This window comes from Procambarus clarkii, chromosome 71 (genome assembly GCF_040958095.1).
Source record: "Procambarus clarkii isolate CNS0578487 chromosome 71, FALCON_Pclarkii_2.0, whole genome shotgun sequence".
In the NCBI taxonomy this organism is placed as follows: domain Eukaryota; kingdom Metazoa; phylum Arthropoda; class Malacostraca; order Decapoda; family Cambaridae; genus Procambarus; species Procambarus clarkii.
This window is the reverse complement of record NC_091220.1, coordinates 11,588,241-11,609,946: the sequence shown is the minus strand read 5'-3', so window position 1 is coordinate 11,609,946 and position 21,706 is coordinate 11,588,241. Positions and strand designations below refer to the sequence as shown.

General features: G+C 42.2%; 1 protein-coding gene across 5 annotated transcripts in view; it reads right to left on the bottom strand.

Moving 5' to 3' along the window:
- Positions 1-21,706, bottom strand: part of Ate1 (arginyltransferase 1) — a 57,371-nt gene that overhangs the window by 21,699 nt on the left and 13,966 nt on the right. For 3 of the 5 annotated variants that reach the window (XM_045726134.2, XM_045726135.2, XM_045726138.2), the window contains exons 4-7: positions 11,979-12,089; positions 11,580-11,735; positions 7,569-7,777; positions 1,867-2,028 (exon numbers count right to left, since the gene is read on the bottom strand). In XM_045726134.2, coding sequence (XP_045582090.1) covers positions 1,867-2,028; positions 7,569-7,777; positions 11,580-11,735; positions 11,979-12,089 — 638 coding nt within the window. The remainder of the gene's footprint in view (positions 1-1,866; positions 2,029-7,568; positions 7,778-11,579; positions 11,736-11,978; positions 12,090-21,706) is intronic. The other 2 variants (XM_045726136.2, XM_045726137.2) reach the window with 1 other exon arrangement.

The window sequence follows — 21,706 nt, the reverse complement described above, 5'->3', positions numbered from 1 at the left end:
TTCCACGAATGCTTGAGAATTGTAACCCACCAAGATATTTGCGAGTTCCCCATAATGTAGGAACACTTCAATGATATTATAAAGAACAATTATTTGTAATTTATTGTTTTCTTGAGCACCAGGAGAGGTTGTCAGCTGTAAACAGTGGTGCAGCGCAGGGGATAAACATAGGTCCTTTACTCGAGACTAATAATAGTGCAGTTTTGTACTGTACTTGTGAACTGCAATAAAAACTTTGTGACATTTGAACCAGAAAACTTTTCTCAACTTATAACATGAGAAATGTCTCCCCTTACATTTTTGCTTTCTAAGTTGGTTAAAGATTCACAAACAAATAGCAAACTTGTCCACCGACATACTCACTCTCGGCTATGATCACATGTCAACCATCATATTCACTCTCAGCCATGATCACATCAACCATCATACTCTCAGCCCTAATCACATATCAACCAGTGCACCATTCCCAGTTGACCGAGGCAAGCAGGTTGTTTACACTTCTTTGTCGAGGGAGTACCCAAAAATAACTGTACTCCTTCAGCAGGGAAAGGAAGCACAAAGGGAGAAAACAACTGCAGTAAAGGTGACTGAGCAATGTACCGCAATGTCCAAAAATGGCCCACATGCTAGTGAAGCAGGCTGTGAAGTTTGACACCACATTATAAAGCAGCACAGCAAACAATGTAATAAATACCTCATCAACATGAAATGTCAACAACAAGACCGCAGGTGCTACAACTCCCCGAAAAACAAGGCCAAAGTGGAGCCGAATTGTGAAGAGAAACTACAAAGTGAGGCATAGAACCACGTTAGCTAAATGAGAAGGAGCTATCAATCTTACAGCAACCAAAGCTGATGACAAGGATATTACATAGCTGGATAAGAAATACAGTAATGAAAGAGAAGCAAAAGAAGAGAGGGAGAGAACATGTAATGTGTGTGAAAGCCTGAATGGTGTTGTAACGTAGCCATTCTAAATTAACCCAGACAAATTAAATTAAGATAGTGATAGTTAAGGAACATCAATGGGTGTCTTGCCTTTTTACTCATAATGGTAGTACTTTTCCAAATGTCATCGTTACCCAATTAAAACCATGATAACTTTTTATTAAAGTAGTTTTATAGATGTTGACCAAACCACACACTAGAAGGTGAAGGGACGACGACGTTTCGGTCCGTCCCGCGACCATTCTCAATCGACTTGAGAATGGTCCAGGACGGACCGAAACATTGTCGTCCCTTCACCTTCTAGTGTGTGGTCTGGTCAACATACTTTAGCCACGTTATTGTGACTCATCGCCTGCATAGTTTTATAGATAATTCTGTCTATTAGATATCTGAAAACTCGAAGTCATTCCTTTGTATTTTCTATGCATATAACAAACTACAGTACTAGTATTGATAACAAGATAGCGTGTTTTTATTTTAAATCGGTTGTGGAAAGAAGTACAGTATGTCAAAATACTTCAGCTTCCTGGTCAATGGGCCCAAACATGTTGTCATTATCAGGAAAGATACATTAGTAAATGCAATCAAAATTCAAGGAAATCTAATAGGGTTAATGAGCTTGGAAGAAAATTGGCTTTGACAAATTTGTTTGACTATTATAATGGTAATTTGTCTTGTACTACAAACTCCAATTTCATGTTCTTAATACAAGATTAATATTTTTTAAATTAGAATACGGTAATATAGCACTGAAATATTATAATGACCATCTAATACTGGCTAAACAATTTTCACACAAAATTAAAATTATAATTAAAACTACAGTATGCTAAGTTAAGAGAAACTAAACCGATAGATCCTCCCGATTTCTCCCTACCACCAAACCTGCTGAATTCCATGCACATACGAGTGTACTACCTCGAGCGGAGAATTACACAGGAACCTCTTATACTGTGGCTCAGAACACCTGCTTGGAGTGTCTCCATGGATGTTAACCTGGTACTTTTCATACAGTTGGTGAGCCATCTTGAAAGTTTGAAGAAATTCAGCACTGCTTGGTTGCGAGCGAACTAATTTAACCTGGGTGTTTCAACACAATATTAATTTAATTTAATGATGTAAATTTTGTGCCATTTTCCACATTTAAAGTAGGGAATAACATTTACAATCTGGTATCTCAAAAACTCTAAATACAGAAGATTCATCAACATTTATAACATTTGCTGAAGAATCTTTAATTGTTCTTTAGGTAGAGACAAAAGTTTAGATAAAAATACTTTCAATTTTACAATTACCTTTCAATGTTTTATATCATTCTTGAGCTATTTATTAATCTGATCTGTTACCTGTAAAACTAGTCACCATCTTTAAATATTTAACAAATGCCTCATACGGTAAATTGTGTCCTGTACATATTTAACATCTAATTAAAAAATAGAGCCCATTTTTATTCAAAGGCATCATAATGTTAGTACTGTACAGTTACATATTTCTTTCAAAGGCCTCTTATTGACAAACACACTAATGCAGTGACAAAGAAACAAAACATAGTAAAAATACAGTAATTGTACAAGTAATTGTTACTTAAATTGGGGGTTAAATAACCCCAATTGTCTTTATCAATAAAACATATGGTCACTTTAACCATTAAAATATATTTGAACTGAATGGCTAATGGCACAAAATAGTATTACTGAATTTTATGTAGGTAGTAATAATCATTAAAAGATACAGTACAGGCAAGATACGGATAAATACGGATAACTGTATAGAAAAATAGAACTTAAAACAACAACCAGACATTAAGTAATGTTAATAAAAAAAAAAATAGAAATCCAGCATTGAATGCAATGAAACATGTTTTGATTGGGGATTTGGTGGCTCCCTGAAGCTAACTTGCTAAGGAAGCTCTGGAAGGAAGAATCACATTAGCCTCAAGAGTCCTGAATGGCCTACCAGGGACCAGAGCCACATCCTTGCCCCCTCACAGAGGCACAGTTAGCAAGGAACCATCATGATCATCCTCACAAAGAAAACATTCAAATGTAAGCAAAGCAATACAGACACCTGCAAGGTTCACAGAGAGAAAGGAAATGAAGCAGCAAATAACTCTGTAAACCATTCACTCACCCCAGATATGGCTGACCACCAACAGGTAGCAGTGCCAATAGCAGCTTTTAGGCATGAACAGGGTCTCGCAGGAGGTGCACGCCAAGGGCCTCCTGAACTGCCACAAGAAAAAGCCAAGAGAAAGAAAACTTCCAAAAAAGATGACTCCAAGGAACCCTAGGGCACATGGAAACTATCTTGGCTACCATGTCGCCCAAATCTCAGTCCAAAGCTGGTTTTCTGGAGGGGTCAAATGGAGGATTCCTGAAGCTAACAACAGAGTAGAAGGAAAACATGAAACTTACAATGGAGGAGGAGAGCAAAACAACAATCACAAAGAAAAGATGCTAGAACAGAAAACCTGACACAGAGCAACACAATCCTGACAGTGACCCAAGACATTGATGAGGTACCTGGTTGATAGGGTTCTGGGAGTTCTTCTACTCCCCAAGCCCAGCCCGAGGCCAAACTTGAAAAAGTTATTGCCAACAGCATTTGGTGTTCCCAGGCGGTCACACATCCAAGTACTAACCAAACCCGATGTTGCTTAACTTCACTGATTGGACGAGAAGCTGTGTTCTCAACGTGGTATGGCCAGCCATACCATGGTTGGTATGGCGTATGGAGTCGGTAATATCCGCATGGAGTTGGTAACGGTTTAGGAGGTTTAACAAACCTGTTAAACGTCCAAACCTGAAGCCCAAATATTAGCCCATAACATGTCCGAAAACACTGGGAACAATGCCGCAAACTTGCGAACATCAAGAGGCCCAAGGATATAACTGCAGGCTAGCTAGCCACTGTACTGCGCACACTGTTATACCATTGGGAAAAGGCAAGAGCATGCCAGCATATCACGTTTGTTAGTATATCGTAGGATTAAAAAACCCACGAGTAGATGGCTCACATCCTATTCATCAGGACTCCAGTAAACATTGCCATTTTGAAAAAAAAATCACCTACATCCCTCCTGTCTGTGAGAGCCTCAGTACTGCCAGAGCAACCAAGGCTGGTGAATGCAGCAGGAGCACAGCTGTGCAGGTCAGGGCCACAGCACCACTTAATTATGATGAATAAAATAAGTGCAATTATTTTGTGATAATAGTGTCATAGATGTTCCTGACTGTGATAAATGATCCCGACTGTGATAAAGACTATGTACAAAGTTCAGATATCAATTATGATGTTCACAGCATGAGGCAAGAAAGAGGGGGAGAGAGAGAGAACACTCGGTCATTCTTTCATGCATCCATGCACCATGAAACAACCTCAGTCAGTCAGTAGGCATCCATCAGTCTCGGAAGACTATGGAGTTGCGCTCTGGTTGTCGGTCTGGAGTGGCCTCACCAGGGCGCAGAGCCAGGGTAGGTTGATTCGGGGGAGAAGCTGTTACCCAGGCAGCAGGTCCCCCCTCTCCACGGCGCTGAAAGTCTCCAATGGAAAGGCATGCGCCAATACAATTAGTTCCAGCGCCGTCGAAGGAACTGTGAGTTCCGGGGTTGACCTCGAAGGTGGTGAAGAAGGGCACAGGGACCTCCAACCCTGGAGACCACCGTGGTCGGGGCCGGAGAAGAACCACCCCATCAAGGGTATGAACGCCCCCAGCCTCCTGAAGCAGAGCCTGGGCCGCACAACCCTCGGGAGATGGATGTCCCGGTCCCGCACTTACGGGTTCCAGACAAGGATCGTCACAGCCCCTTTTCACCCGAGGCCGGCCTCCTTCAAGACCAAGTAGAAGGAAGAGTGATAATTATTAAATATTTTCAATTATTATTATAATAATTATCATAATAATAATTGTTGTATTTAATAATTATCCAAACAACCTCATGTGCCTTTACAATACAGTGGTACCTCGGATTACGAGCGTCCCTGGTTACGAGTTTTTCGGGTTACGAGTAGGATTTGCTCGGAAAATTTGAATTGGGATACGAGCGTTGCCTCGGGATACGAGAATGTTGATACGCACACGGGTCGACCTCGTGGGTGGTGGCACGGCGATTGCCCCTTAATTTACCAGTGACTATCCCCCTCCTGAATTCTTCACCAGGCTTTACAGTGTTTTGTTTGATATTTGGATATATTATTGGCCATTTGAACATAAAAGTTGTTATTATATATCTCGCAATGGGTCCCGAGAAAGCCAGAGGTAAGGTTCAAGGAAAGAAATCGCATGTGAGGATGACAATAGAGGAAAAACAAGAGATCATTTTATGATGATGGTAGATCAAGGTGGTGGGTGGCTGATGGTAGATCCAGGAGGTGGGTGGCTGATGGTAGATCAAGGTGGTGGGTGGCTGATGGTAGATCAAGGTGGTGGGTGGCTGATGGTAGATCAAGGTGGTGGGTGGCTGATGGTAGATCAAGGAGGTGGGTGGCTGATGGTAGATCAAGGAGGTGGGTGGCTGATGGTAGATCAAGGTGGTGGGTGGCTGATGGTAGATCAAGGTGGTGGGTGGCTGATGGTAGATCAAGGTGGTGGGTGGCTGATGGTAGATCAAGGAGGTGGGTGGCTGATGGTAGATCAAGGAGGTGGGTGGCTGATGGTAGATCAAGGTGATGGGTGGCTGATGGTAGACTAAGGTAGTGGGTGGCTGATGGTAGATCAAGGTGGTGGGTGGCTGATGGTAGATCAAGGTGGTGGGTGGCTGATGGTAGATCAAGGAGGTGGGTGGCTGATGGTAGATCAAGGTGATGGGTGGCTGATGGTAGACTAAGGTAGTGGGTGGCTGATGGTAGATCAAGGAGGTGGGTGGCTGATGGTAGATCAAGGTGGTGGGTGGCTGATGGTAGATCAAGGTGGTGGGTGGCTGATGGTAGATCAAGGAGGTGGGTGGCTGATGGTAGATCAAGGTGATGGGTGGCTGATGGTAGACTAAGGTAGTGGGTGGCTGATGGTAGATCAAGGAGGTGGGTGGCTGATGGTAGATCAAGGTGGTGGGTGACTGATGGCAGATCAAGGTGGTGGGTGGCTGATGGTAGATCAAGGAGGTGGGTGGCTGATGGTAGATCAAGGTGGTGGGTGGCTGATGGTAGATCAAGGTGGTGGGAGACTAAGGAGGTGGGTGGCAAGGCAGGCACAGAGTGGGTGGGAAGCAGGGCAGTCAGGTGACAGTGGGTGGGCAGATGAGTAACAAGACGGGTGGTCAGAATGGGTGGGCGAGTAGCAGTGGCACGAGTGGAACAGCTTCCGGGTAGGACTAACGCAGGAGCTGGTCACTCCCGATCTCTCCCCAAGACCCCTCCATCCCACACACCGGTTCCTCCCCGCTACCTCCATCTCCTCATCCCCCACACTGACCTCCTCCACCTGTACCCACTCCCAGCCATATGGACAATATTAATATGGGTGGGCTTCCTTGTTACCAGCTGATAGATTAAGAGGCAGACTCCCTGAGTGTCTGATATTAAATTTATTGTCTAGTGACTGACTGGTTGTGACTGTGAATGCGTGACTGACTGTAAATGTTTAACGGGTTGCTACTACAACAATGAGATGTTTGACTGCCTGTGACTGGTGTTGACTGAATGCTTGACCGACACGTTGTGACTGACTGGTTTTGACTGGCTGCCACATAACAGAGGCAGGGAAATGTGTGAAAGGAAAATGTGGAACCAGTGATGCAAATATGAAGCCTCATGGCCTCAAGGCGAGCAGTGAATGGCTTCGCCTCCTCCCTCCCTCCCTCACCATCTACCATATGCCACCAAGAGTCCTCAGTAAAGGTAAAGTACAGTTAAATTTTCACTTATTTTATTTATGCTTCATATTTATACCCGATTGTTTTGTGTATGAAAAATATGAGTATTATTCTGAATAAAATGTATTTTTAATATTTTTGAATGTGGAACAAATTAATTCAATTTACATTCTTTCTTATGGGAAAAATTGTTTCGAGTTACAAATTTTCAAGATACGACCAGTCCCTGGGAATGAATTAAATTCGTAAATGGAGGTACCACTCTATATACAGTATATGTAAAAGGCCTAGGGTGTGATCCTGGCACCTCCAGAACTAAAGGGTCCTGGTAGTACAATCGGGTTTGTTCTCTATGAACAATCGAAAATTCCAGGTTCGAATCTCGGGCGGGACAGAAAGGGTTAGGCACATTTCCTTTCACCTAATGCCTCTGTTTATCTAGCAGTAAGTAGATACTGTACTGTACTTAGGAGTTAGTCAGCTTGTTGTGGGGTACCATCCTGGGCGGGGGTCAGTAATTCAACCTGGGGGGTGGTAAGGGCCCCTCGATATGAGTCTACCGTGTATGAATACACACAGCCTTCCTATCCACCAACACAATGAATTATCATTATATGTAATCCTACCGTGTTGAATAAATAAAATAAAATAATGGTGATATTTACAGCTGACAGCAACGTGGGAAACACGATCTCAGTGTGGGTGATTCCATCACTGAGCGACATCAAATATATTTCAGTAACAAATGTGCATGCATACAAGATATATTAGACATATAGAAAAGTCACATACAAAATCACATCAGCCTACCTCGAGATTATGTGCAGGGTTCTCAGGAAGCGGTTCATTAATATAATCTTCAAGAGTTTTCTGTGTGTTGGATGGCTTGAATTTCTTGGTATCCATTGGAGATTCACCTCTGGTCACTGCTTCTTGGGCAATTTTGGCAAGTTTGGCCTCCTTACGTTCCCTGCGTACTTCTTTGGCTTTTCGACAAGGTGGTCTATTGGGATCTGGTCCTAAACACAGATATAGTCATGTTACTATGTGTAGTGTAATGTAATATTATATATATATTGTCACAGTAATCTCTCTAAGAAAAAGATTAGGCCTGCTCCATCATCACCTATTCTACCACACCACGCTTTGCGGAACCAAAAAGCCAAAGCTCAACCCCCGCAAGCACAATTAGGCGAGTACACCAGGTCTACATATTCAAGAATTACAGCAAGAACAACAACTAGTGCTCAGATGTCTAGACAGTGATCTACTCCCCCTACTCTTCAGTTCCTGTGACCCCCAGCACACCTGGCGGCGACAAGTTCACGCCACCGGCCAAGCTCAAGCACTGCTAGTTTGTCTCCACCGGCTCCCAGTTATCACACCAGCACCACCAACATTGGTCAAGTCCCATATAAATAGAAGCCGGCCAACCACCACCAGCAGAATACTCTCTAGTGCTCTACGTGCAGGACCTACCCTCACACTATCTTGCGTGATGCTAGGTCTACGCAGCCTGGCATAAAGTATTTTCAGCACCATTCATTTATTTAATGTTCTCTAACATAACATTAACACCTTCGCGCTCTGGGAGCACGACCTCCCCACTATCCCCGGTTGGTTTGGGCATTCCACGGGAGCGCGCGGTAATTCTGAAAAGTGTATACTCTTTTCAACTTTGTCACCTCAATTCAAATCCTTCGATATTCAGTTTGGTATCAATGTGTTTGCAATAGAATTATCTAGAGGAGTAAATGCATATAAACTCCAAAAGCCCAGCTTACCACCTGCAGCAAACAGAGAAAGCGTGAGCGAGTGACCCGGGAGTGCGCAAGAGCGATAAAATGTGAACACTCTTCACTTTGGTAACCTCAATTTTCGTCCTAGGTCTTTCATTTTGGTATCAAAGGGTTCGCAATAGAATTCTCTAGAGGAATATATGCATATAAAATAAAAAACTTGGTCATGCTCCATCCGCCGGCAAGCTGAAGACGTGCCAAGTGTTACCCGCAAGGGAGTGCCCAGATGACCACCCGCTACACCCCCAATTCCCACCCACAAATGTTTAGTCTATTTTCCGGTTGCCAACATCGTGAAGTAAGCGGCGTTTTGGCGCACATTTTAAAACCAGTCCCAAACAAATCGGATAGAAACCGGATTTTGGGCAAATATTTTAATGGAGGACTCAATGCCAAGTCCTTACCGGACATCACTCTTTTTAACGGAGGACTCATAGTAACAGTAAAATAGTAAAAGGAATTGATAAAATCGATAGGGAAGATTTCCCCGAGACCCAGAACTTCAAGAACAAGAGGTCATTGATTTAAACTAGCTAAACACAGATGCTGAAAGAAATATAAGAAAATTCACTTTCACAAACAGAGTGGTAGACAGTTGGAACAAGTTAGGCGAGGTGGTGGTGGTGGAGGCCAAGACCGTCAGTAGTTTCAAAGCGTTATATGACAGAGTGCTGGGAAGACAGGACACCATGAGCGTAGCTCTCATCCTGTAACTACACTTAGATAATTACAATAATTACAAACACACACAAAACTTTAAAAAAGTGACACCCCTAATGTCAGCACCTGCATCAGAGGAACTCCAGGCTATTTCGCAACTCCTAAGCATTGTAGTACAGGTTGATGATAGTGAGTGGTGTCCCAAGGAACATAAATGTGTAGTGCTTTGGAAAAATCGGTGAGAACACGAATGTGCAAAGTGAAGTGAAAAATTGTATGAAAAAGAGTGACCCTAGTGTTTACAGTGCAGACAACATTCAAGATGGCTACCAGCAAGAAGGAAAACAAAACAGAGCTAGATTTTGGGGGTTTTAATGAAGAAAGCATTGATATAAGCAATCTACACAACAAATTGGCAAAGTTAGATATTATAGTGAACTATCATGTAGAAATAATCAGCAAATTTAAAAAAAAAAAGTAATGAGCACTTGAGTAGCAAGGTTTTTGGTCTTGAGGGTTTAGTGAAAGACTTATGCAAGGACAAGAATCAATTGGAAACGAATTACAAAGACATGGAAGAGGAAAATAAACTCTCAAAAATAGCTTTGGAAGAAGTTAAAGTAACTTTAAACATAAATTACTATGATAGGTTAGGTAAGGAAATTCAACAGGAAAAACAGCTTTTGTCAGTACAGATGGAGGAAGTTACACAGGGAATAGAACAGTGCAAGAAAGATATGCAACTCACCTATGCACAAGTGGCCAAGGAGAAGGAAAAATAGAAGCAGTAGTAAAGGAAGCCAAACACTGCAGCAACCAGGATAAAACAAACATTAGGCTGGAAGTCAGAAAGGAACTGGCATCAAATCCTAAATTAGTACAAAACACAGTTGATCGAAGTAAGTCTCTGATAATTTTTGGTTGCAAAGGAGATAACATCTAGGTCAGAAAGAGCTGTAGAAGAAGAGAAAGTAGTAGATAAACTTGTTGGCCTCGTGGAAGGTCTTACTACCATCGAGAATGTCTGCGACTACAAAAGGAATGGAAAATATGTAAAAGGGAAAGATCAACCTTTGGCACCGTTCAGGGTGATCTTCAAACAGATGGAAGAAGTACTAAGGAATGCTAGAAAATTACAAAGTGATGAGGTAGGAAAAGTATGGTCGTTAAGACGAGATCTTTCAAAAAAAGACAGAGAGGAGCTGAAACTGAACTTCACCAAGGCAAAACGTTTAAATGAGAGCAGGAATGAAGAAGAAATCAATTTTTTTTTTCTACAAAGTGATAGGGGTAGGCAGACCAGTAAAGTGGTACATAAAGAAAAACCAACAAAATCATTAGAGGAGGGGAAGTGAAGAATAAGGAGGGGGGGGGGGGGGGGGACAAGTTCCTGAAAATTGCATACACCAACATAGATGCAGTGAGATCAAGTTGTCTTGGAGTCAATCTTTGTGGTCTTTTGCTGCTTGGTAATTGATCGCCCTGAATGTGAGGGGGTTTTCCTCCCTTGTTTACCTTGGGGTAAATTGTAATTTATTGCATTGGTGGGTGTTTGGTTAAAATGGTTCATTTATTGTGTGGACCTGGTTGATGGGGTTCTGGGAGTTCTTCTACTCCCCAAGCCCGGCCCGAGGCCAGGCTCGACCACCCTGGCTAGTGTTTGGTTAATATGGTTCACTTGTGTGATCCAACTTGTCATATGAAGGAATTATTAATTGTAACCTGTGATAGAATGAGAAAGTTTTCCACCAGTCTGTGAACTCTGTCCCAACATCATAAGCAAATCCGCACATCCTCCGCTTTGGCGAATTAGAGTTCGCCGAACTGGGGGAGTAAATTTGGCCTGAAAAGTGTGCGACGTAGCCGGATATTCGCCAAATCGGGGTACGTTGAATCGAGGTTGTACTGTACTGTATACAGGCCTACAATGTAGCATGTACACTTATATTGCAAATACAGCTGAAAGTTTCTTGCAACCCACTCCCTTACTCTTATGTCTGGTAATGTTGTCCATAAATAGATGCAAACAATAATAGGAAAACCAAATTGTGATTCGACATTAATTTCTGGTATTGAAGGATAAGCTTGTCTAATTTAAGCTGTTCAAAAATATAGCAGATTCTTTTCATGGGTGTAGGTTAATTCCATTACATCCATGTAGATGTATTATAAACATGTTTACATCTGTTTAAAAATCATGTGATAACTTAAATCAACATGTAATGATAACTGCCCTCTAAGGGTTAATTATCAAGAGGAAATTACATGTACAGTATAATAATTGTATACTAATTTAATAATGAGATGTCCTCAGTAGCATGCACTTGTGTTCATACAGGGTGACAAAGCTCTTAACACTCACCTGTACTAGTTACTTTCTTAGCTTGGAAGCTGTGTTGACTGGAACTCTCTAGATTTGTCTTATGGCAACTAACATTTTTCTCCATCTTGGGATTTACACATGCCTTTTTACTGTTAAGGCTGCCATCATTTGTTTCTAGTGTGTAAGGTTCTGAATCTGTATGAAAAAAATTTAGGAACCAAATATAAGCGTGCCACATGTAAACATTGTACATCCTAACTACAGTAGATGTTATCTTTTCTATGCGGACTTCTTTATGTACATTTTGTACATATATTGTAACTTTCTCAAGTCATTAGGAATTTTAAAGATAGCAAGTAACCTTCAGTGGCTAATCAGCTTCATTGATAAATAATAAAAGTTTCAAATAAAAAGTAATATTTTATATACTGTACTCACTTTTTCTCGTGTTTGTAGCATTTGCCGAGAGCGAGACTGAAGAGAGATCTTGGGTGGACTCGAGTCTTGGTTTTACATATTCTGGGTTTCCCTGAATGTTTCCAGAGTTGTCTGAAATATTTACAAAGAACAGTTTGAAATAATTACAAAAGTACATTATAGCATAGTATAGTTTAGGGAAACGGCCAAAACAGACCAAAAACCGAGGGACAAGGTGTGGGAGCAAGCATAAATAGACAGGGACATGGAGTCCAAACCCTGGGGCCAAGACCCAAACAGACAGAAAACACAAAAAAACGGTGTAAAAACCAACACCCAAGCATTCCTAGAAGAACAGAAGAAGGGCAGAACACCCCAGAAAAGCAAAGAAATGGCAACAGGAGGATAAAACCCCTGAAGGAGGTAAAAAACTCACCCAAAACGCGAGCTCGCACACCCAGGCACACGTAAACAAACCACAGCAATGCAGCGGTGGTCAAGCGAGAAAACCCACAAAGAAAATGGCCACCAGAACAAGGAGCCATGACCGATGCAATAGATCCGAAAACACGCCAGCAAATATGGGAAGCAAGCAGAAGAGAGGGACGAAAAACCCTGCCCAGAAGCAGAAAACCCAGGCAGGGGCAAACAGCCCCAGAACTGCAAGCGGGCATTCCCTACTTCCCTACAGCCCCGGGAACCCGCAACAGAAGGCCCCAGGGCAAAGCCGTCCTCCACGCCCTCTGCCCTTAAAGAAAAGCAAGAATCCAGAGGAAAAGCAGCAAAGAAAGGGCCACTGGTAAGATCCAGACAGAGGCCTTGGCAGGAGGGATCAGGCTCGAAAACCTCCGTCCCCCAACCCGAATGGGGCAGCCACCAAAGCCGCCCGAGTCTTGGCACCAACTAAACCCCGCCCCGACCCCGAAACCCGCAGATGGTCAGGCGTCAGGAACAGGGAGGAGAAAGGGGCGAACAACACCTAACCAAACGGGGTGGCCCCGGGGCATCCAGATGGGAAACCAACCTAGCATGTTGCACAATCTAAACCAAGCTCGCAACGTAGATGCCGCCTGTACTGTACTGTGAACAGTAAGGACATCAGAAGAGTACTGGAGAACAAGCAGAGAACATCTCGAAAGACTCTGGGTCAACGTGTCAGTGAACCAGTGACACAACAGGCAGCATGACAGAGGTAAAAGAAGCGACTGTCACCCTGAGACAAGGGCACAGCAACAAACGAACCCACACAAGACGGGATGGAACCCGGAAGACACATCCAGTGGTCCACTGAGCCCCGACCGGATTTTCCAGGGCCCGTAGGCTGACTGCTGCGGTAGGCCTGGGCAAGGTGTTGCTAACCGATTAATACCTAAAGCTAACAAGGGGTAGATGCTAACACTGAAAACCCCTGCAACGTGTACAATCATGGGGGGCCTAGCAGAGGGCCACCAAACACTACCAGTGGAACTATAGCCAAACTAGGCAGACCCCCACCAGGCAAATGAAAATAAAAACAAAAGAAAACCCCCGCAAAAGTACACCGTCCCCAGAAGCAACAGGAACTGGTTGCCACATAGGTAGCAGGTTGCACAACACCTTGACGCCCTAACCAGCACAATACGAGTCCCAACCCAAGGCTAAACAAAGGCCCCAAGGGCGAGGCAAATGCCGAGCAGCAAGAACCTCTATGGGAATGGTTCCCAAACGCCCTGGGGAAGATAACCCTGTCATGCAAGGGCAGTACTCACAGGGCACTTAGGGAAGGAAACCCCTAAGCACATGCAGCCTGTAGATAAATGAAATCTCTACTGATGACGAACACCTGGCCACCGCACAACACAACACACGGCAGTGAGCACCATGAAGGCAAACACCGCCTAGGAAACCGAGGCCAGAGAAGCGTCTGTCCCGGTTGACATTGGCTTATGAACTGGAGTGCTAGGCAGCCGGCGCGGTGAGGTCCGGCCCTCCCCCCCCCCCTCCCACTCTCTGGGATGGGAGGGCTGCATGGATGAGCGGTGCAGCAGTAGTATATTATGCTTGTTTGGTTGTTTCCTTGGGATTGTAGGGAGTTCTACCTCCCTGTTTGGCTTCTGTTGTTAGTTTCTTACCATGTGGGGTTTGTTTTGTTATGCCTACCTTTCTGGGTGCCTAACCCCGGTCGATGGCAGATAAGGATATCCCCCATCCACAGGGGAATTTTCCAGGGCCATTGCTCCCTGTAACCTCTCTGAAGGGGCCAGGTTCTAGCTCATGATCCCTGGTAGGTCTGAACTCCATAGCTAATGTCCCGGTCTAATATAACATACATTAGGCCGATAAGCTCCAGGGAGCCGTAGGAGCTCCCCTCAGAAAAATAAAAATGAAAAGAAAAACTCCGCAAAAGGAGAACGTCCCCTGAGGTAACAGGAACCAGCAGCTGCATAGGTAGGCTGGCTGCAAAACACCTTGATGCTCGAACCAGAAACAATACCACTTCCTATCCAAGGCCAAACAAGGGCCACGAAACCCCAGCTGGTCCCAAGGGCAGGGTAAATGTCGAGCAGCAAAAACCTCTACAGAAATTGCATTTCGAATGCACCAGGGAAGATAATCCTGACTCGGAAGTGTAGTACTCACAGGATACTTAGGGAAGGCTGCCCTAACCACATGCAGCCACGGTACACTTCAGGTACATCTTGCCACCACACCACCAACAGCAGAGGGCACCACGAAGGTAAACACTACTTGGAAACCAAAGGCCAAGGATGACGTCCACCCTGAATTGGTTTAGCCAACAAACTGGGGTTGCTGGGTAGTTGGCGCTGAGGGTCCGGGGAGAGGGGATGGGCTACTCGGACCAGCGGAGTGGCAGCAGTGTGTGGCGTTAGCTTGTTTGATTGTTTCCATGGGATTTGGGGAAATTCTGCCTCTGTTCGGTTATTGGTTGTAATTTTCTTACCGTGTGAGTGCCTGTTTTGTTATGCCTACTTTTCTGGGTGCCTATCTCCAGTTGAAGGCAGATTAGGAACGCCCCCCCCAACCACAAGGAGGTTTTCCAGGGACCATTGCTCCCTGTGCCACTCTAAGGGGGCCAGGTTCTAGCTCGTGGTCCCTGATAGGTTGAACTCCTTTGACTAAAGCCCTGGTGAATAACATTGTATCGCATATTTGCCTGATAGCCCCCAGGGAGCCGAGGGGGTTCCCCCCAGAAATTGGGGTGTAATTAGGTCTTTATACCATTATTCATATAAAATACATATATAAACTATTTTTGCAAATGAAAGTGTTTGCAAACCACTTTTAACAGTATCGCTCGCTTTGGACACCGATCACGTCCATTTTTTTTTCTCTCGAGTCCTAGCTGTGAACAGGACTCGTATCCACTACAAAAATATTTGTATAAAATTCATTTTTTATCCAATCGACCTCGGGATAGTTTCAAGATAAGCGCCTTTAGAATGCGCACAATTTGATACCAAAATGAAAGATGTAACACGAAACTTGATGTCAGAACACTTGAAAGATTATAAATACGTTTTTGGGTCTAAATTTTAAATTTTTAAATATTTGTTAAAATTCTAATTATTGTGCTATTATTATGGGACTAGTTTTAAAATGTGCGCCTTTATATTGAGAACAATTTGATACCAAAACGAGCGATGTAACATGAAAATTTATGTTATCAAACTGAACGAGTATACACATTAGGTTGTGGTGTGCAAATTGGTGCTTGTTCATGGGTAATTTTAGACTTTGCTGCGGGGAGTCTCGCCAGGCTTTTGGATATTACATGCATACACATCTGCAGGGAGTTTAACTGTGAACACAATGATACTAAAAGGAACGACATAGCATGAGAATTAAGGTGAGAAAACTGAAACGAGTATACACATTTTACTGATTTTGTGCGCTCACGGGTAACTTTTCCAGCTTTAGGCTTTGCTGTGGGGAGTCTCGCCAGGCTTTTGGACATTATATGCATATACATCTGCAGGGAATTTAATTGCGAACACAATGATACCAAAACAAACGATATAGCACGAGAATTAAGGCGAGAAAACCAAAACGAGTATACACATTTAGGCGTCGCCACACGCTCGCCCGCACCATTAGCCCCATGACGTCAAAGTCTGCGGCGCTCATGTGGCGCGGGCGATAGTGTTAACTTGAAAGAAATTTGTGTGTATTGATGTTGACTGAGGTGCGAGGATGATGGGGGGGATCGTTGTGCGCACGCTCATGTCTTTTGCATCGACAGCCAAATGCCAAAACGTAAAATCATTATACGTTATAATGTTAACAATGTCAATAAACACTTGAGTACAAAAGTAGAGCCATCTCCCTTTTTCATTTATCTACATATATTAATTTTTATTCAATGTTCTATACTATTTTCCTTTTGATAGTAGTGTGAATTATATAAACCGGTGTGTGGCGTCTTGAGTAATGAGACCTGTCATTACAAAGCACCTATTCCTTCATAATCTAACCCAATACTACGACAACAACAAGAGCGGCGTTGCCATTTTGCACTTTCCAAAAAACTGGGGGATAAAGGAATGCTTTTCCTCGAGTGTATATATTCTTTATCACTATCAGGATCTTCACTGGCACTATCATTGTTAAATAATTGTAGTTAATTAGTTGTTTCATCATTATTAAATGGTCTGTGGCCACAAGCAGCATAACAGTTGGCAAGCAGCTGTGAGTTACTGCTGCATGTGCTACTCATGGGTGCTCTGTCAAAGGAGGGGTGCCCACAACTTTTTCAAATATGGCATCTGTTTACTGGAGGCCTGAGGAAGCAGATGTGAGCCAATGGGAGTTTTAAATCTTACACGATACTTTAAATCATCTATGATCATGTCGATCAGTTTATAGATAACTGGCAAGAATATCCCTAGTTGTGGCTGCGCACAGTTGAAAGGTTAAGAATTCCAAGGGCAGATCTGACAAATATGGCTGGAGCTATCGCAGTGTGGCCAGCAACAGGTAGCCACTGTTTCAACCTTCCAGAAAATCTGGTGAGCGGATTTAGTCTGGACTAGCACAAGATCCATAACATTGAGAACAGTACTTTTGAGGGTGCCACTGTACATTGGATATTGATACTCTTTGCAGTCAGTATTTGGTGCATTGGTTTGAAAAAGTTGAGTAATTTGAAATGTGCTTGTTGACTATGATTACTGTTTGAGCTGTATATTAGTTTTTGAAGATACCATACTGTACATAGTTAGGTTTTAAGGTCACAAAAAATAATTTGCATCCAGTATAATAAATTGGATAGTAAAATCTACAAATGCAACAATAAAAACTCTACTCCACTTTGGAATACAGTCAGTCACATGCTTTCCAAACCCCTCGGGACCGAGACTGAATGGATAACCTGTTGTGTTCGGATGAGTGGTTCGTCATCCTGAAAAGTTAGGGGAAAACAAAATTGACAATTCTGTTGTAGAAATTTCAGTGTTTTGTATTCACCAATATGGAAAGTTCTGATCTGCTTGTTACCTTTAATATTATAGTTGACAGATCATTATTTGGATAAAAAAGGTGGTGATGGATGCTGATAGTGTTGGTTAACTGAAGTGGAGATTAATGGTGATAAGGTAACCTCAGCAGATTGCCTCTCACTATGTACTCTAATGTATTGTACCTAATGCCATGGCAGAGTTTAACCCTTTAACTGTGCAACGCGCCTGCAGGCCCAGGCTTCGGGTGCGCAACGCGCTTCTGGGTGTTTTTATTTTTCACGTTCCATTCAAAACTCCCGCGGCTACATGGGGTTCACATCAGCTTCTTCAGGGAGGAAGCTGATGAGGAAGCTGTAAACAGACGCCATCTCAAAAAATAATCATCGTCCACATTGCCGGGTGTCAGAGCCTCAGTAATGAGTGAGCAACCAAGGCTGGCGCTCGCAGCATGAGCGCACAGCACTGCTGTTCAGCGTGTGACCACAGCATCGCCTAATATTGTCAAATTATATATATAATCTGTTTTATTTAGCCATGATAGTATTATAGAACAGCCCGAGTGTGATAATGACTGGGTACAATGTTCAAATATCAGTGATTCAATGTTGTTCACGATGTTCACAGCGCTAACCACAGCACCACAGCATTATTTCGTCCATCTAGGAATCTTCAAACGACTTTTTAGGTTCCTTTTCAAAATAAACTTGTGGTCAATTATTCATTTACAAGTATTAGTGACCAGGATTGTGGTTATAATGAGCATTGTGCATAGGAAGGAGGAATTTTGGTGAGGGAGGGAGGAAGGGAGAGAATTGAGGTACCCTCACTGTGTGGCAGTAACTCTTGTTTTGCTCACCATACTAGCTTCGTGGTTCGCTATGGGGAACACACATGTACATGGGTATATACAGTGTGTGTGAATAGTCTAATAACAACACCAGGAATATGTTGTGAGGAGCTATTTTGGTGAGGCCACCACCACCTTCTCACCTAACTTGTTCCAACCGTCTACCACTCTGTTTACAAAAGTGAACTTTCTTATATTTTTCCGGCAGTTTTGTTTCGTTAGTTTAAATCTATGACAGTTCTTGAAGTTCCGGGTCTCAGGAATTCTTCCCTATCAATTTTATCGATTCCTGTTATATTTTGACTTGTAGTGATCATATCGCATCTTTTTCTTCTATCTTCTAGTTTTGGCATATTTAATGCCTCTAACCTCTCCTCATAGCTCTTGTCCTTCAGTTCTGGGAGCCACTTAGTGGCATGTTGTTGCACCTTTTCCAGTTTGTTGATGTGCTTCTTAAGATATGGACACCATACAACCGCTACATATTCCAGCTTTGGTCTAACAAAAGTCGTGAACAATTTCTTTAGTATTTCTCCATCCATGTATTTAAAAGCAATTCTGAAGTTAGAAAGTGTAGCATAGGCTCCTCGCACAATATTCTTAATGTGGTCCTCAGGTGACGGTTTTCAATCTAGAACCACCCCTATATCCCTTTCTTTGTCAGAATTCTTTAAAGATTTCTCATATAATATATAGGTTGTGTGGGGTCTATGTTCTCCAATTCCATATTCCATAACATGGCATTTATTCACATTAATTCCATTTGCCAAGTGTTGCTCCATATACTTATTTTGTCCAGGTCTTCTTGAAGGGCATGACAATCACCTAGGTTTCTTATCTTCCCTATTATCTTAGCATCATCAGCAAACATGTTCATAGAATTCTGTATTCCCACTGGTAGGTCATTTATGTAGACAATGAACATTAACGGTGCAAGAACTGAACCCTGTGGTACTCCACTTGTGACATTCCTCCAATCTGATACCTTGCCTCTGATTACGGCCCTCATTTTTCTGTCAGATAGGAAATTTTTCATCCATGTTAGAAGTCTACCTGTCACCCCTCCAATATGTTCCAGTTTCCAGAACAACCTCTTATGGGGAACTCGTCGAAAGCCTTTTTAGGTCCAGATAGATGCCGTCAACCCACCCATCTCTTTCCTGTAAAATCTCTGTGGCTCGATCATAAAAACTGAGTAAGTTCATTACATAGGATCTTCCAGATCGAAAACCATACTGTCTGTCTGATATTATATCGTTTTCCTCCACCCATTTAGTTTTAATTATTTTTTCCAATATTTTGACTATTACACTTGTCAATGATACAGGTCTATAATTGAGGGGGTCTTCTCTGCTGTCACTTTTGTAGATTGGAACTATGTTAGCCTTTTTCCACACATCAGCTACAACTCCTGTACACAGGGATGCCTGAAAAATCAGTTGAAGTGGAATGCTGAGCTCAGGTGCACAGTCTCTCAGAACCCATGGTGAAACTCCATCTGGACCAACTGCCTTGTTCTTACTTAGCTCCTTGAGCATTTTTTCCACTTCGTCTCTAGACACCTCTATGTGCTCTATGTTGTTCTCTGGAATTCTTATTGTATCTGGTTCCCTGAAGATTTCATTTTGTACAAACACACTTTGGAACTTTTCGTTTAGTGTTTCACACATTTCCTTTTCATTTTCCATGAATCTATTTCCCATTTTCAACCTCTGAATATTATCCTTTACCTGCAATTTGTTGTTTATGAATTTATAGAATAGACCTGGTTGTGTTTTACATTTGTCTGCAATCCCTTTTTCAAAATTTCTTTCTGCCTCTCTCCTCACTGCCATGTAGTTGTTTCTCGCATCTTTGTATCGCTGGTATGTTTGGGGGTTTGGCCTCTTCCTGTATTGATTCCATTTTTGTGTCTTTTGGTCTCTGGCCCTCTCGCAATTTCTTTTCTACCAATCTTGTTTCCTAGTTCTGCATCTCTGTTTTGGTATAAATTTTTTTGTGCCTTTATCATATATTTCACAAAACTTGACATACATCTCATTCACTTCCTTGCCTAGCAACAAGTCTGTCCAATTATACTCACTAAAAAATTTTCTAATGTCGCCATAATGTCCTCTCCTGAAGTCAGGTTTTTCAACTGCTTCAACCTCCTTATTTTCTTCCAGATTATAACATTTATTATAACAAGCACAATTGGCAAGTGGAGCTGTGTACTGTCATTGAGCAAACTAGTTCCATCTTAATTGCATATTTTTATTCAGACTGCCTGCCCTACAAGTTATCATAACACTATCGCGCCCCTGGCATGCGTGCCGCCAACTTAGAGGTCACGCACCTGACAGTGCGAGCAAGCTCGCGGCGACACCGAAATGTGTATACTCGTTTCAGTTTTCTCACTTTAATTCTCGTGCTACGTCGTTCGTTTTGGTATTTTTGTATTCGCAATTAAATTCCCTACAGGTGTATATGCATATAATGTACAAAAGCCTGGTGTGCCTCCCAGCAAGAAAGCCTAAAGTTACCCGTAAACGAGCACCAATCGGCACACCACAACCTAAAGTGTATACTCGCTCAGTTTGACAACATAAATTTTCGTGTTACGTCTTTCATTTTAGTATCAAATTGTTCGCAATAAAAGGGTGCATATTTTAAAATTAGTCCCATAATAATAGAGCAATAACTGGAATTTTAACAAATACTCGTATATTAATTATGGAAGCTAATTATCACAAAATTATTTATATCTTTCCAGTGTTCTGACATAAATGTTTGTGTTACATCTTTCATTTTGGTACCAAAATGGTACGGCTAGGACTCAAGAGAAAAAAAATGGACGTGATTGGTGTCCAAAGCGAGCGATAGTGTTAAATTAACACTATCACTCTCTTTGGATACCCCTCGAGTCCACTTTTTTTCTATCGTGTCCTAGCTTTGGACACTGCTCGCATCCAATACAAAAAATATTTGTATAAAATTAATTTTCTATCCGATCAACTTCGGGTTAGTTTCAAAATGAGCGCCATTAGAGTGCATACAATTTGATATCAACATGAAAGATGTTACACAAAACTTGATGTCAGAACACTTGAAAAATTATAAATATGTTTTTGGTCAAAATTTTAAAATATTTGTTAAAATTCTATTTATTGTGCTATTATTATGGAACTAGTTTTAAAATGCGCACCTTTGCATTGCAAACAATTTGATACTAAAATTAAAAATGTAACAAAATTTTATGTCAGAACACTGGAAAGTAGGTTAATTATCAAAAGAAGGCACCAAACCGGGAAGGCTATGTAGAACACTGGAAAGATATAAATAATTTTGTGATGATGAGCATCCAAAATTAAAATATTTGCTAAAATTCCAGTTATTGCTCTATTATTATGGGACTAGTTTTAAAATACGCACCTTTATATCGAGAACAATTTGATACCAAAACGAGC